The sequence below is a fragment of the Cyrtonyx montezumae genome, unplaced genomic scaffold (assembly GCF_038088225.1).
Source record: "Cyrtonyx montezumae isolate F1298 unplaced genomic scaffold, pur_monq_1.0 scaffold_10, whole genome shotgun sequence".
In the NCBI taxonomy this organism is placed as follows: domain Eukaryota; kingdom Metazoa; phylum Chordata; class Aves; order Galliformes; family Odontophoridae; genus Cyrtonyx; species Cyrtonyx montezumae.
Genome location: NW_027071826.1, coordinates 20,276,417 through 20,293,864, shown reverse-complemented (window position 1 = coordinate 20,293,864; position 17,448 = coordinate 20,276,417). Strand labels below are relative to the sequence as shown.

The 17,448-nt window shown below is 42.4% G+C and overlaps 1 protein-coding gene across 1 annotated transcript; it reads left to right on the top strand.

Annotated features, from left to right (window-relative positions):
* On the top strand, positions 1–15,120 carry LRRC74A (leucine rich repeat containing 74A). The gene is given in 17 exon segments (XM_065747494.1): positions 1–94; positions 173–262; positions 265–276; positions 1,913–2,085; positions 2,239–2,346; positions 3,124–3,220; positions 3,656–3,705; positions 4,489–4,563; positions 6,166–6,272; positions 6,603–6,689; positions 6,691–6,746; positions 8,367–8,482; positions 8,572–8,667; positions 12,914–13,020; positions 13,650–13,693; positions 13,696–13,735; positions 14,987–15,120. Coding segments are annotated over 17 exon segments (1,449 nt in total). The 3' UTR covers positions 15,084–15,120.
* Positions 15,121–17,448: the final 2,328 nt, after the last annotated feature.

The following is a 17,448-nucleotide window of genomic DNA, read 5'->3' as shown; positions in this document are numbered from 1 at the left end:
ATGCCCTACACAGGGAGTGGTCAGCATGAAGCGGGGCTGGGGAAGGAGCGCATCTGCAGAATGTTAAAGAGAGGTGCAGACTTCAGTGAGAGCAGTAGGAAGTTTTGTCACATACTGGGAGTCACAAAGCTGCTAGGTTGACACTGACATGTGAATCTGCTTGGTTTCACAGATCAGAACAAGGAGAAGTCAGATATCAGTAAATCTCCACAGTCTCCGCTGTCTGATGCCTCAGCAGAGGAGGCCACACAAGGCTCTGACACCTAGAAGTTGAAGGTGAATGCTTTCTTTCCATCTGCCTCTCACTATCCTTTCCCTTTACAGTCAGCACTGTACCTACCAACACATGCGTAAGAAATGAAGGCCACGGAACACAACCACATCAGGGTCCTGACATCTACATCTGACATCTGAACCGATATCTGGCAGTTGAGAAAGGCAGGAGGATTTATTTCCTTTTAGGAGCTACCTCTTTGACATCAAGCATTTTCATTCAACTCCTCTCTGTATAGAATAAACAATGGCTCTTTCCTTTCTACTCTAGTCCTTAATCACCAATATTAGCAGAGCACCCACCTGGGCAGTAGACCAGCTAGCTGAAGCCAGGGGTGGGGCCCAGCATATGTGAAACGCTGATGAAACACTGTACCAGCTGTTGTCTGCATGACATAGGTTTGCCATGATTGTCCTTTTCTGCTCGCTCGTCTCTTAACTCCTGTCTAGTAAAGACAGTCCTCTGGCTAAATAAGTTTTATGCTCATTTGTGTCACAGGTCACAGTAGGACTTTTCCATAAGTTTGGATGAACATTTTTTAATATGTTGTAAGTTGAAGGAAAATAAAAATAAAAATGAAGAAGTAGAGGAATGCAAGAAAAAAAAAACTTTTGTGAGAGGCCTCAGACTGACTGGAAAAATGGGAAGGGAATTTGTCCTGGGGTCAGACCACTGAATGCGTATAGTAATATGGAGAAATATGAGCTCTATGTATGGGGTTTTGATGAAGGAATTCCAAATGACAGATTTCTGTGGAAATGCAGCTACCAGCTGCACTGATATTTCTCACTGCAGCTGTGTCAACAACACCCAATGGCCAAGATGGGAATGCTGGGATTCTTTCTGCTGGTTGCAAGCCAGAATGTTCTGAGCTGCCCTCGCTCTGCTGGCAGTATCAGCTGCGTGCTTCAATTAAGACTTAAAGGAAAAAAAAGTTGATGAAAATATTTTTGTCTGATGTCAGAAATTCTCAATTACACCAAGAAAGATTTAGTCACATTGCAGACTGATGAGAAGCTACAGCTTGTTACCAAATGGAAAAGAAAGAAGGGCATATTAACTCTAGAAGTATGGGATAAAGGTATGGGGAAAATTCTACAGGGAAGATAACTTTTTGAAAGTTAAATTCTACAGTTGTTACATAGTGTTACACTGCTAATTACAGGGCAAAATTAAGTAAGATTTAATGTAGAGGCAGAGCCAAATAAACTGGCACAGTTTGCTGCTGGTTTGGTTTGAATCATGAATCAAGACAACACAAAATGGGATGCTCATCAAGGCAAAGAGCAAGATCTTGGTTGAGGTGGCTGCTTAGCTCTCTGCAGACAACTGGCAGGCTGCCCCTGTTGCCACAAATGCTGAGGCAAGAATTCCTCTGCTTCTCATCTCAACTTTATAGCATCAAGAAATGTTACCGATACTGGGGCAAGTCCTGTGCTTAACACAGAAAGGTCAAGAAATCCACACTGGAGTGATTGCTTTGGGGTATTAGGCTATTATTAGCTCACACTTGCCAGCATTGCCTTATTCAAGGGACCCTCTGGACCCAGAGGAAGTGGAGTACTTGAGATAAACAGTCTCAGAAGATGGAGAGCAGACACAGAATGCACCACTCATTCATACACTTTGTCTCTGTAGATCCTGGGAAAGCCTTTGCAGGTGTTAAGGGTGTAGAGCTGTACCTGGAAGCACGCAGGCTGATGGAGGTGGTGCCTGTGTCACACTTTGCTCAGAAAGCCAAGCCTTATATAAACCTGAACCACCATGGTCTAGGACCCAAAGGTGTCAAAGCCGTTGCTATTGCTCTAGTGGTGAGTACTTAAGTAAAAGTGGGGCCATTTTTCCCAGTGGCAGTGCTGAGGTTTGGAGGAAATGTCCACTGTCTGTTAACTGAGGAAACTGCCCACTTCATTAACTTTTCAGCTGTCTTTTCTGTGTCTCTGTTTACCTTTGTGTCTTTGCAGTCCAATGCAACTGTCACCCATTTGGAGCTGGAAGACAACCACATTCTGGCAGAAGGAGCCATATGCATAGCAGAGATGTTGCAAGAGAATTGCTGTCTTTGAGAACTGGTACCAAATCTGATGTGGTTTTTAGCCAGAAATATCGCTTACCAAGTTTAATCATCTGAGGAATTTCAATAAAGAAAACCAATTCATTCAATTCCAAGTTTTAACCAAATAACAGTTGTTCCCATGCAAAAATATTCATATCTGAAAGTCATGATATTTTATGCTCATTTAGTTTTAAAATATACAAGCTTCTGAAAAGCAGAAGTATGCATGTGATGAGTCTCATGAGGCTCCCAGGATCTTGGAGCCTGGAACTGTTCTTTTCATTAGCAGATGTAACAATAATTACTAGAACTAGGTCTTTCTAGGTCATGCTTAGCCAACAGAAAAATGTTTTGGTCAGGAACTTTTATTCTCCAATATGATACAGGGAAATTTTTCTAAAGAGATGATTTTCTAAAGAGATTAAGGGAGTAATGCATAGTTTTCAGATAAAAATCCTTAAGAATGTTCCCTCTATCTGAAAGTGAAGTATGGAAAATGAATTTTGATAGGCCATGGGATCTGTGTTACATCAGGAAAAAAGGTTCTCAGCCAAATGCCTCTTGGTTTACTGAAAACAAAGATCCATGTGAAACTGATGGCTCTAGGACTTTGTTTCTGCCAGGAAGGATTTGGGAATAAACACACCTATAGCTTCCATTAGTTATAGCCTGGATGGCATTTCTTATGTTACTGGCCTTGAATTATTCTCTTAAGATCTTGTGTATTAAACACACAAAAAAGTTAATTTGTTATTTGGGCTAATTTTTTTTATCCTACCTTGTCTTCTTTTAGACCATTTCCAATAACTACCTGTACACAGACAGGGCTGAAGCCATTGCCAGTTTGCTGTTGGAAAATGCATCCTACCTCCATACTCTTCAGCTCTCAGGTGGGCTGCATGCACTCAAGCAGTGACAGCAGTGGAAGTAAAATGCCACGTTTCATTTCAGTCTCCCACCCCAAGAGCATTAGTCAGACCGTCGGCAAAAACAATCCCTCGGTTATGCTTCTTACAAGAACCCAAAGCGGCAGTGTGGAAATCTAGATTTATAGTGATGAGATCAAAACAAGTACTCGGGCTGCTAAACTTCCAGCCCCCCTGCAAACCAGTGCTATATGAGAAACTTAGATCATTGCTGGGTATCTCCCACATCTTGGGATAATTCTCTTCCTTAGATTGAAGTGGGGGAAGGGCTAACATATCAAAGTCTGATATGGGCCATGATTAACTGAATGCTCCATGTAAAAGCACAGTTTCCTGCAGACCCCAACACAATGCCAGGGGAGAGATCAGCATACCGTTTACATACTTTTTCCTCCACAGGAAACAGCTTTGGAGAGGAGGCTGCATCATGCCTTGCTGATGCATTAACAGTGAGTTACCTGAAATCTAAGGTCATTTGCAGCCCACATTGCATAAGACTCCTCATGTTGAAGCTGCTATTCACTTGGCATAATTTCATATGGCAATACCTATATGAGTTCCTGGCATAAATCTGCTGAGTGCCTCTTGCTTACTTCAGAAATGAGTGAGCCTGGACGATACAAAGAAGGATGGACTGAATTATTGTTTCCTCAGAATGGCTGTGTGAGTCTGGCTGAGAAACCTTCATTACTGTGTAACGACAACAGAAGGAAATACAGGTGATCCCACATTTTCAAGAAACATAAGCAGGCCAACCTAAGAGCATTTTGCAGTTTTGCAACAGAAATAAGTACCTTGGTTTCTCTTCTTAGTTCTTGTTTCCAAGTCACTGCACCATTTGGCATCACCAGAAGCTGCCATGAAGGCCTTGGATTGAAAACAGAAAGTGCTCTTGGTTCAGATTCAATGCTGACAGTGAAATAGGGGGCAGGAACAGAGCTGCAGGATGTGTTGCAGATCAGACATGAACTGTGCAAGAGAAGTCTATACAACACAAAGTCCCATTGCTATTGCTGTTATGGGAAAATAATTGCTATGGCAATGTATGGCTGAGAAAGCTTTGCATTGGGGTACACAGTGCCACCATCTCCATGCTGATGAACTCCCACATGCTGTGGATTTCAGTGTGTTTGATATCCTTCTGTTTCATCCTCATGCTGGGGCCTCAGCATGGCAGCTGGCTGCAGCTGGCTGGAAGATCTCGTTCTCCCTGCACATTTGCTTCCCTGCAGAGCAATTACCAAGTGAAGGAGTTGGACCTCAGCCACAATGAGTTCTCTGAGAAGGGAGGACAACTCCTAGGACAGAGAGTAATAATGTAAGTTACCGAGCATCTAAGAGCCAGGAGTGCAGGCAGTCACTGGTGGACATGAGTCCAGCATAGTGAACATGTATTTCCCTTTTGTCCAGTGACCTGGTGGGCAATACAGAAGTCCAGATTTAGAGATTCCTGGTTGATCCACCTGCTCACCCTCATTGCCACAGTTGACTGTAGTCACTATGTTTGAAAGCTGCCTTGGAATAGAAATAAAGGATGATTAACCACAGTAACAGAGGAGTCTGTGTCAGAGAGAGGGAGCTGAAAGAGAAGCCCTTACAGTGTTTAAAGGAAAAAAAAATTAAATTCAGTAGTGTCAAAACTGTTTGTTTTAAACTTTTGATCACTAATTTAAATTTTTCTTAAGTAGCACAAACCCCAATGTTTTGAGTCCTTATATATCAAGCAGCAAGGGAAACGTATTTGAAAGAAATAAAATAAAGCTGCCTAATTTAGCCATTCAGACAAAGCGAGATCCATGGCGCACAGTAGCCCTGGAGAGGGAAAACAAACAAAAGAGTAAAAATCAATCATTAATCTGTGGTACTATTAGTGCACTAGAAAAGACTTACATGAATATGTGACAATGTTTCTTCCCTCAGCACCCCTAACAAACCTACTACCATCATGGGCACAAGCCTGTGACCTGAGCATCCTGTGCTCCTCAAGAATTCTAGTAACATGTCTTTGGTTTAATTATCAATTTCCTTCCTCTGGTTCAGTATTCACACCAATAGGAACCTGCTTCTAATTACAGTCTGCATCCTTAAAAGATGGATCAATTAAAACTGCAGTGTGGGACCAGGCACTGTCCCATCATTGCACAAATCTGAAGGAAACCCAGGGACTAATACCAAACCTTGTGACCTTCCCAAACCAGAAAAATGCATCTCCAAACTAAAAGTTCTTATAGCTCTTCTTTCCATCCAGCACAATTCAGGCAGGAGCTGCAGAGCTTATTGCAGAATCTGTTACTTTTCTGGCCTGTTTTTTTTTTTAAAGGAATATTTTTAAGTTAGCTAAATTCACCATCTGCCTCCGTCCATTCTCCCATCCATGGAAAATCTGGATGAGAAATTCTCTCTGAAGATGAGAAGCTTTGGCAGGAACTTCTACTCCTCTCAGTGTCACAGTGACACAAATGAATTCACACATATCCTGCTCTAAGTAGAACTTAAACTGTGAGGCATTCTGCATGAGAATTGGCATTGCCATGTATACAGCTGGGCACAGCTACTATTATGAATTCCCCTCCTCTGCTAATCAAAGATAGGCAGAACAAGTCTTGATGTTTTGAATGTGGCAAGGAGCATCCAGACATTTTTCCAGTGAGAAACAGTGCCTACTAGAGTTAGAAATCCTCTCTTTTTACTTCCTTTCTTCACAATGTGTTTTTGATCAAGTAAAAAAAAAAGCTGCCTTCCCTTTCTGCTTGGGATCAACAGCCCACTCTGTTCTGTGGTTGCAGCAGGCAGAGAAGACTGTAGGTACAGCCATTGCTGAATCCCCAGCAAACTTGCTCCGAGCCCCCACCTGTGAGTCAGCATTTGTGTTCAGAGCGCTCTTCATAAGATAACATCTCAATTTCTATCTCTTAGCTGTCAATGCAGCACTGGAGATTCTGGACCTGAACTGAAATCACCTGAGGAGGAAGGGAACAGTAGCATTTGGCACAGGTCTCAAGATAGGAATTCTCCTGTCTTATGATAACCTTCACAGTGATTACAGTCAGAAGCCAATTGAAACACTGATTGAGAACTCACACCCCTGAGGTCTGAGCAGGATTCAGTAGCTCTAGCAAGGCTCATCCTACTGACATTAGCAGTGCCAGGAGAACAATTAAAGCAGTGAGTAGGTCTGGTGACTCACATGGATGGAGAGATGTGGGGACATTTCAGAGATGTTGGATTCATTGGGGCTGGGCGTGTCTTGAGAGATGCTCCTGTCTCAGCCAGGCAAGAAAGGGTAGAGTGATACATGTGGTGTACATGCAGTAGCTGAGATCTCTCTTCTCTCCCACAAGGACAGTGCTGCACTGAAAATACTCCACCTGTCTTGGAGCAGCACTGGGAATGAGGGAGCACAGGCCCTAGCAGAAGCTCTCAAAGTTAACAATGCTGATTCACCTGGACATCAGCAGCAACCAGATCAGCAATGAGGGAGCCAAGAAGAGTTTCTGACAGGGCAAACGAATTGCACTGTTCCCTCAAAAAAATCACCCAAATACTGGTTCTGGCATAACCCCACACCCATTATTGCCCCAAAGTGGTTGATTCTTGTCACGTCTAGTGTCAGCCAAGTGAGAGCCCAGGCATTCATCAAGTCTGCATGTATCTATAACATAGAGTTGTGAATATACAGTTTCATACATATTGTAAGCTTCAACATAAGGCAAAAGTTCAAACAAATTTGAATCACAGAATGGCCTGGGTTGAAAAGGACCTCAAATATCATCTAGTTTCAGCCCCTGTGCCATGGGCAGGGTCACCAGCCACTAGAGCAGGCTGCCCAGAGCCACATCCAGCTTTGTCTTGAATGCTTCCAGGGATCGGACATCCACAATCTCTCTGGGCAACCTGTTCCAGTGCATCACCACCCTCTGAATGAAAAACTTCCTCCTCACATCTAACTTAAATCTCCCATCTTAGTTTAAATCCATTCCCCTTTGTCCTGCCATCAACCCATGTAAACAGTCATTGCCTCTCCTGTCTATAAGCTCCCTTCAAGTATTCGAAGGACACAGGACAAACTGATATGGCCACATCAGGGCAATGCCACGGCACTGCCCTGAGGTATGTTATCAAGTCTTGGAAAAGGAAAGCCAAAATTGTATCCTGATAAGCTAAGAATCAATGACCTTGGAATGGCGCAAAACTGAATGACCAGCCAAACTAGCTTCAGAGGTTAGGCTTGAAAGCTCGCGTATCTTCTCAATGTGAAATCATTCTGTAGTAATTCTGATCAGAAAAGTCAGCCCGCTTATGAGCTGGATTCTCAGCCAAATCTAACATCACCATCCTAAGAGGTAGCAAATAGCAGTATGATGGTTGAGGGACATCTTTAAAACTGTTTGTACAGGTCTGTCTTTGGACACCCCCATCTTTGTAAATCACTGCAACCACACTGCCTTTTTTTGCATTGCTGTTTTAGATTATTTACATAAATGTGGTTGTTTGTCTCATTCTTAACATGGCCAAAGGTAAGCTCACTAGCTAATGCTTAAGCATTCCTCTCTGGGAGCTGGCAACCCTACAGCCAGTACAAGCGACACTGCACTTGCCATCCTAATAGTACATTTGCAGTGATGCAAAGGGTAGCAAGGGCTCTTTCATGTAATTGTAAAGATTGTCTTGGGAGATGATAAAAAATAATTTAGAGTTAATAATTTAGAGTTCCACTGGTCTGAGTTAACCACCTAAGGTGTTTTTTTCTCACATATTAGAGTACATACAAAGTTCAAGGTGGAGAAGAGGTGATGTTCACACACTAAGGAATGTACATGGCAATGCCAACCCCATAACGCTAAATATCTAGACCTTGTAGGTCTAAGACAGCTGATCAGCGTGAGCCTTGATCAGCTGTGCAGACAAGAAAAGCCAGAGGGTATGGGAAAGGTCCCGAGGGGCATGCCCTGTAAGGAGTACCTGCCATCTCACAGGGTACCCTGTTCAGATGAACTTTAATAGCAAACACACCCTTAAACACAGTCCATTGTCTCAGCCTTTTGGCATCATATGACTGAGCACATCCCACATCACATACTCACTCCCATGTGACACACATAAGGGACAGGTCAAATTTCATACATGCAGACAGAGGCTGGAGAGCTCTCCCCTGGAGAGTTTTGCGGGACAAAACACATCAAAAAGGACTACAGTTATTCCACGGAGCTGCTGAAGAATGGGGAGGTAAGGCTCACTCTGAAGGTTACAGCATGCCTCTTGCCAAGACACGAAAGCTTCATTCTCACTATGAGCATCTACATCTTCTTCCACAGATGGCCAATAATCTCTTGACTGTGGAAGGTGCCACTGCACTAGTGGGATCTGTCAGAAAGAACCCCAATTCCATGATGGAGGAGATCATCATCTCAGTAAGAGCTGAAGTACCAGAAAACTTAAAAGCCCATACATCATACATTTTTAGGAACTTAGGAACCAGTTAAATCCCAGAGCTGTCCCTCCCCTTCAAAACTGTTTTGAGACTTGCTGTCTGCTTTATTTATGCATAGCTATTATTTTAAAAAGATAAAAAACCCTACCATTTTACAGCCCTTATAGAAGCCACATAGAAATTATAGATTTTTGGTCTATCTCTGGACAGAGGTGCCCATAAAATAATCACATTTCAGTCCTTTCAATTTTGCAGCAGCAGAACAAGAATGAGGAGTGAATTCACTGTGGAGTATGAATTCTCTTCATCCCCTGAGCTGCCTCCCTCCAGGGTAGCCTAAGATGCTAGATACCGTAAAGTGCTTTGATACTGTCATGATGTAAGAGGAGCAGAAAGAAATACATACTTCAAGGCATTGAAAGCAAAGCATTTCTTATAAAAAATAAAATAAATTTAAAGCAATGGAAAAAATTAAAGTGAGGAAAAGAGGAAAAGAATCAGAGAGGCCAAATATTAATATGCAATTCTCTCCATAGCAAGATGGCAGCATGACATATATTACTGTAACCTCATGTGCCATTTCTAAATGTCTCAGAAAGACCTAGAATGTGTCAGTGGCTTCAAGGTCCTCTGCTTACCTTTGGGAGAGACATGATTAAAGGAAAGAACTTTTTCAGAAAATTAGATTTGAGTCTTGGAAGGTCAATATTATGTTCACACTTGCAAAGAGTTAAAAAGATTTCAGGGGAGTTTTGGAGACTTGGATAACAGGTGGTATCTTTGTCCTATGTTTCTTATATTAAAGAGATGAAAAAGCAGGATAAGTAATATTCATCTATGGTCTTTCATGAGAGTACCAAAGACTTTAAGCAGAGATCATCTGAAGAACAGGTATTCTTCTAGGGCAGACAATTTTTCCCACATAAATTAACACCAAAGAAAATTATTTGCCAAGTTGTGCAAAAGAAAATGAAAAGAGGCTGTTTGTGAATAAAAGGTTTCGATACAGTATGCATGGTTCTGTCAGTTTAACTATTAATAACCTAAACAATTCATAACTTTGTAAAGAGTAATATGTTTTGGATAAATCCTGAGAAGTTAAAGAAATTACTGAAATGCATTTATTTAACAGGAGCCACTTGAGAAATTCTGAGGCAAAGAGTCAATATTAAGAATCTTAACTGTGACTTAAATCTCACTAAATATTTCTGCTTTTCAGCTTTAATACTCTCTTTTCTTCATCCCTCAAAATGTCTAAATTATCTGGCATTTCTTAAAGAAAATGGCATGAATTTACAGTGCCTTTATGGTATCTCAGTCACATGTTTGCAGACAAACGTCTGATCTCTCTGATAGAATTCATTCCACCTGTGACATAAATAGCCTTATACTTCAATTCAGAATATTTGAAAACATACACCTCCAAAGATCTGTCTTAAACCTTTAAGAAATTAGAAAAGCTTTTTATCTTTAATCAGAAACTTACAGAAGAATGCAAACAACAGCCTTTTCTGCCCCTTTTCTCAGTGGTAAATGCTTACTTTGACTTTCAAAGAAGGAATAATGAGTGTGTTTGTAAGTGAAATTTCAAATAAGGATCACTTCTAGAAACCTCCCCATTGGTTTGACAGCACTAGAAAAGGCAAAGTGATAGAAAGGCACACTTTTAATATCATAGTTTATTGCTTCTGACAACATTTCTAAGCACAGCTGTTCCTCACGTTCTTTGCATAATCTACTTTATCAACATGCAGCTACTGACAATCAGGTATTTTATGGTAGGCATGAATCAAAACAGCCAACATGCCCATCTTCACCATCACAGTATGAAAGAAATACCACTACCTATCAGCTGCCTGTGCATTGTGTTTCTGGACTGTGGGATGACTGTGCCAAAGATGCAGAAATAACCACCTGGCTCCCTCCAGGTACAAGCTGACTCCAGCACAGCCTGCATGGCCAGGCACACTGCTTCGTTGTGCTGCTTCTGAGGCCACACTGGCAGCCTGCTGCCTTTCTCCTGGGGTCAAGCCCTGGCTGACAAGCCTTACAGAGAGCTGACTGCAAACAGAGACAGCTTGGGTCTCTGTGCTAGGTTCCCTCTGCTCAGGCAGCCACGTAGCCACTGACAGTGCAGTTTTTTTTTTCCTTTTCCTTTCTCTCTCCCTTCTCAGTTTCCCCTGGGTCACTGTCACAGATAACACCATGACATCCTCACTAATGTAAAATCTTTAGCTAAAGATAATTCATTGGGATACCTTGTAAATAAATTTCATGGAAGAATATAATGCTTGATGCCTTGGGAACTTCCTGCAATGACAGGAAACAGCAACAGAAGTATTTGTGAATTTTCTGTTCCTAAATTGCCTTGAAATTCCCATCAATTTAATATGTAGCTAACATAATACGCGAGCAACCATATTTCCTTACTCTTCTGAAGAATCATAATTACACTTTCAAGATGTCAGTCAAGGTAAAGGTAAATTCATCACATTGGTAGAATAAATTATAGTGCTATGGGGGAGATAATTTGAAAGGATGGAATTCAGAGAACATATTGCAGAGAATGGCATATTTCCATAAAGCTTTATATAGATGGTACACATACTACTGGTAAGTAAAGGGTGGCTCACCTTTTACAACGGTTGAGGCTCACTGATGGCTCCACACAGGAGGGATCTCCAACAGGAGATCCTTCCCTGGTGGTGGTCAGCCCTTAAATGGGGTCTGGGAGAGGTGGAGCCAGGCTCCACCCCTTCCAATCACACAGGTATATCACCTACACCTGTGGGCCTGTGGCTGACTTGGTGCTTGCCTCAGGTGGTTCAACAGTTCCCATACACGTGCCATCAGTTTTTTTTATTTTTTATTTTTTTCAGAAAGTAAACTAACATTGCAAAACCCACTGTTTTTTGTGATACTGCTGCTGCCCATTCTATAAGCAGTGAAACTGAAAACTCAATATGAGCTCTGACGTGCTACACTACATCTATTCTGTCTGAAATCCTTAGAAAAAAAAAAAGAAAAAAAAGAAAAAGCAACGCCAGGCCATGCACTGCTAACTGGAATTTCCTCTTTAAGGTTACACAAGGAAACTAAGTTTCACAATAAGTTCTTTTCATCAGAAAGCGCACAGGCCCTTCCCAGAGAGGTGCATCTCTCTTGCCCGGGCTACAAAGCCACATTACCAGAGATACGAATCCTCATACACATTAGCTGATATTGTTTTCATTTTTTCAGAACTCTTAAGACAAACTTTGGTCATTTAACTATTTGCCTGGCAGTCTATATCTTAATAAAATAGAGAGGAGATCTAAAGAGCATCCAAATTATTTTTCCTACAGCCAGGAATAGTAACAAACAGAAGCAGTGCAGTTTGACAGTCTTCAAAAATCAGTGTCAGAGATGACAATATAAGCAGGCACTAAGTGCTGTAATCACTGAACAGCGTTGTCTGCTGCTTCTATCTGAATAGACGTTTGCCAGTTGTGGGAAACAAACTGACTGGCTTCAGGTTTGATCGAAATGAGCTCACCAAGCCACTACAAAGAGCCCTTCACTGACAGTTCTGATTTAGTATCAAAATGAATGTGTTTCATAAGAATAGGGTATGGTAATATAAACAAATACTGTTCTGGGTAGAAAATACTTAGTTTTTTAAGATCTGTAATTTCTACGGATAGCAGCAGATGGTGCTATCCTCCTGGCTGGAACGCAATGCAACCCTGCAGCACTAGTAAGTTAATAACCCTTGCACTACCAGCCTCACTGTGCTTTCTAGCTGCTGTGAAGATCTTCAGCTAATTGGATGAAACCTTGCTGTTTCATCACGCTGACTTCAGATGAAATTAAGAAAAAGTTTGAGCTGTTAGTTCACATCAAACAGTGCTGCTGTGACTCACAGCTACTGACTGACACTCATACTGCCATGCTTTGCACTTCCTCTAATCAAGTGTGTCCTCCTTCAAACAGACAGGAGTTCAGAGAAGATAAACTGAAGTGATCAGAGGTTGGGGGCAAAGGATTGTATTTGGATCCAACAGCCTAGCCAAGCAGCACTGGTGGGATTTTGTTCTGACAGTGGCTGCATAAAAAGTTAAGGACTCATATATCTCAGAGATGGTCTGAGTAAAGGCAGGCTGGAGGAATAAGAGGAGAGCTTGGAGCAGCATCAGTGTCTGTTTAACCTCATGGTTGTGCCCGTGTTTTATCTCTGCTTCTCTTAGAAATATTTGAATGAACACGAACTACGACTCTGGGACTTTATTAGGAAAACTAACAAGGATGGAAACATGAAGACCCCTGTGTCAGCCTTCTGGAGAGCCATGATGCAGGTAGGCCCCTGAAATCATGGCCAGGATGCTCCTCCAACAGAGTACTGCTCTGAGGAAAGCTCTCTGCTGCACCACAGCTACCAGTCAGCCTTGCTGGTGATGTTCCAACAAGTAGACTAAAGGCACCCACTGCAAAAACTGAGCCTTCAACATGTTCCAACAGAAATGCAGTGACATCTAGTAAATACTGCAGAGGGCATCAGTGATTATGGATCAAATTTAGAGTACCACGAGAACCTTGAAATTCAGAGGTCAGCTTTTTGTACAGGATATACCTACTGGGTCTTAAAAGATAATTATTTCATACTGCTATGAGAAAGTGAGTTATTTAAACCCTTGCTCCTACACATTACCCTGAGTAGACAATCCTCTTTCTGCTAGAACTACTACAGTGATTGTACCAGTAGCATAGGTCACCTCTCCATTATGCTACTTTACACCTTTTAAACAAAACAACAAAAAAGTTCTTTTTATCCTCCCCACCATCACTCTGGATTTTTCCATCCTGTATTTTATCATGAGCCAGCCTCTCTCCTCACTTATTAGAAGACAACCACACCCCAATCTGATACAGAGGATTCTTCTGCTTTAAAATGACCAGATTTGTTAACATTTATCTCTCCTCTTTGCAATCAAACATCCAACTGGATTGGGTCTGAATTGCAGAACTAGTGCAAAACTAGACCAGAATCAGACAGGGATTGTAGACTACAGGTGAGTAAGTGACTCCACTTATTTACTCTCATTTGTTGGTTTGTTTGTTTTTTTTTTTTTTAATTTGGTACAGTACCAAGTAAACACATCCTCGTCCAATTCAGTTGTTGAGGGGACATGCTTCCTGTCAGTCCAGCAACACTTATTACACACTACTTACCTAAGTGAAAAGTAGATCACACAGTGCCTCATATGCTTAGAAGCTTTAATGAATCAAACTAGAAGTCAGTACTGTTATTCTGTTTTATAAACTTCCTGTGAGACTGCATGGATCTCAGAACTGAATGGCGTTCCCATTTACATTCAGAAGCCTGCACGAGAAGCATCAGCTCAATACTGTCTTCCCCCGAAGCTAAAGTACGATTTGCCAAGACAGCATATCTATGCCTTCAGACTTTTTCCTCCATCCTCGAGGGCTCTTATTTTTTTCTTTCTCTCTGATCATTCTTCTTAGGAGACCTAATTTTCCCTAGAAACCCACCTTCAAACTACAGAACTTTTCATTCTCTTGAAAGTGCCTCTTTCTTAGTGCCTGTAGCAATCATGTCCAAGTTCTGAGAGTCTGAGCAGTCAGCAGCAAACTCCTTGGAGGTTGCCAGTCGCTGCAGGCTAAACCACTTGTCATTGGACCACGGATTTCCCCCTAGATTTGCAGTCAGTTCTGACATGTGACTCATCACCTGAAAGCCCTATTGATGATGGCCAAATATTCCCACCCCTTTGTACATGTTGATGGGTTTAAATTTAAGTTGTAGTCTAGTTTTAAGGCTAGAAGCAATGGGTCAGCTTTGCAAATCTTTTTACCTCCCAGCCTCCTAATGTTTTCGAAGAACAGCTGAGGTATGAATTACTTTATTAGATCCAGTCTTCATTCCTTTTCATCTATCATTGCCATGCTAAAAGCACCTATGTTCAGGCACTGTATGGGCTTTAGCCTGGTTAATCTTGAATCAGAAGTTGCACAGGGTTACCAAATACTTTAGGCACAAATTACAAATTCTGATTGAGCAGTAAGCAGATGAGGAACCACTGAAATCCAGTGGACAACAAAGGCTGCTGCTGAATTGATCAAGCTGCTTAGTGTATTTTAACACTGAATCGGGTGTGTTAGTGGCAATATCCACCTTGGAGACAAGAGTCAGAAGAGTTGTCACCTTGCTGTATTACTTTTTCCACCTCAAACCACCTCAAGATCAGTGATGAGCTGATGCTCAGGGATTAATATTGCTTCATCTCTTTCTTTTCAATCAGTCACCTGAAAGAGCAGAAGCCAGCACAGAAACCTGTGAAAAAGGAAATGAAGGAGGAGGAGATGTATGTGAGAAGGTCAGCCAGTGAAACACAGTAGGAGAAACACTGGAAGGAAGTTCAGAGTGGCCCTGGGCTTGGGGGGATCTGAGAGAACCCAAGTTATTGAATGTAGCAATAAAGTTGATGCTCCCCTGCAAGGCAAGTCTGGTCATTTTGGTCAAGACCTGGAGCTGGTTACCAAATCTATCTCATAACTACTCACCAGTCTACAGAACTATGCTGTATTCTCCACCCTCCCACACCTCCCCACCACGTATCTTTCTTTCAAGCTGAAACATGCCAGCTATTCAATCGTTTCTCGGAGGACAGACTCTGTTGATCCTTGTTTCTCTTCTCTGAACCATTCCGAGATGGAATATATGGCAATAAGAATCACAACTGCAGCAAGCATTCAAGACACTGATGAGTTTGCACAGGTATGAGCATAACACTGTTTCTTTTCATTCTCTTGTCCTTCCTAAAAATTCCTAACGTATTATTAGCTTTCCTTGACTGTTAATGAGCACTGAGGTGCATTTCACAGAACCAGACACCAGACCTGCAAGATCTTACTCCCTCACAAAGCCTCACCACGGAGCCCATCCTTTTACACGTGAAAAACGTGAAGGGGTTGGCACGCAGTTCGAGTTCGCTTCTTCCTAAGACAGAGCAGTTGACACACCGCTCCCATGACGAGAAGGCCGCTCCTGAGCCAGAGCTGCGAGGACCCTGCGGCAGCGGAGTGGCAGTGCCCGCCTGCCCGCTGGGTGTCGCCGCAGCCCCGCGGTGGAGGAGCAGCACGGGACCCGGCGGCCCCGAGCGGAGTCCACGTTCCCTTCTGAAAGAGATTTTGTCTTCCCAAAGAAACGCCACCAGCGGCAACGTCATCTGGTGATTTTCCTGCCGTCCCGCCAGGCTCCGTGTATATACCAGGAAATATCTCCATCATTTATTCCCACAGCATGCTGGGGTTGTGCTGCATACGCTACGCGTGCACCTTTATCTCATGAGCAGTGCTGTTGTGTATTAGTCACGCGTTGCTATTCTGCTTAGGTCTGCACAGAACTGCTGCCCAGCTAAACTCATTTGCCCAATTATTGCCCTTAAGATTCTAGATTATCTACGGCCTGGACAAAATCCACTCTTCTGTAAGAAAACAACATAATCAGATACAGAGGGGTACTGGCCTGCAGTGGGTGTGGCTTTTATTTGGTTGAGTGTCCTCTTAAACTCCAGGATCGACAATGATGGCACCTACCAAATTCAAACCCAAATTTCCAGCTTCTAGGAGGGTTCGATAAATAAAAATTACCTACTTCACCAAATACATAAAATCAAAAGAGAGTGCATCTCTGGGGAGGATCCAGGTGGAATATCATGTCCTATCGTGTGGTTTGATGCAACTAAAATCAGTAAGTGCCAGTGAAAATGTTAATTCTACGAATTCACATGCAGGCAGTGCAGTGTAGGGATGTGGCTGCAGTCTGTATTGTTGCGGAGTCTCTCTGAACACTGTCAGATCAATAAAGCTTTTTTAAGCTTGGTGGCAGCATTTGTCCCTGTACTGGCATTTCAGGGATGAATTGAATTGGGTGCTGAGCGGGGACAGGCAGGGAATGGAACATGAATTGCTTGGCTGATCCCACACCTGTGAAATGGTGCAGAAGGAAATGTTTTAGCTGCCATAAATTAAGGCTGCTCTGAGACTCATCTAACATACCTCAGGAATTCAGCCTGCCAGCACAAAATTGGACAATGCAGAAAGCTGGCAAAACAAAATCGCTGCATCTTCCGTGTGCTACAGAGTGATACAGCCAGGTGACACCGACAGCTCTCTTCAGTAGTAGAAAGTAAATAACTATTAAGTAACGTGTTTTGAAAACTCAGCATGCGCACTACAGTATCTAATGTGTTAGTTACTTCAAGTGAAGCTTTGGATCTCTTGCAGGGAACATCATCTTTCTGTAACAGATCTTACCTAGCAGAAGGAGGTCCCATTCAGATTGATTGCCACTGCAACACCTACGAAAAGACAGTGCTGCATTAAAAAAAAGACAACTGCTAGTCACAATCTTTGAAAATCCCATTTGACATATGCACATATATAACATAACTAATGTTATACGCAGAGCTGTTTCAGCTTGTTCATGTCTACCCGAACTGGCCAAAAGCTTTTTAGGCTTTGCTTTCAAAGCAGAAATCTCATAGGCTGCAGAAGTGAGTACACTGATATTGGCTGCCATCTTCAAAGCTTGCATCAATAGTTCTTTGTTCCAGTGGCCTCCCATTCATATAATGGTACACCAAAAGATCTTCTGCATATATCAGTGGACACGTGCCTTGTTCAAAGGAGTGTCCTGCAGCTGTGCACAAAATCCAGCATCATGAGATTGAGAGCATGCTATGCACAACACACTGGATAG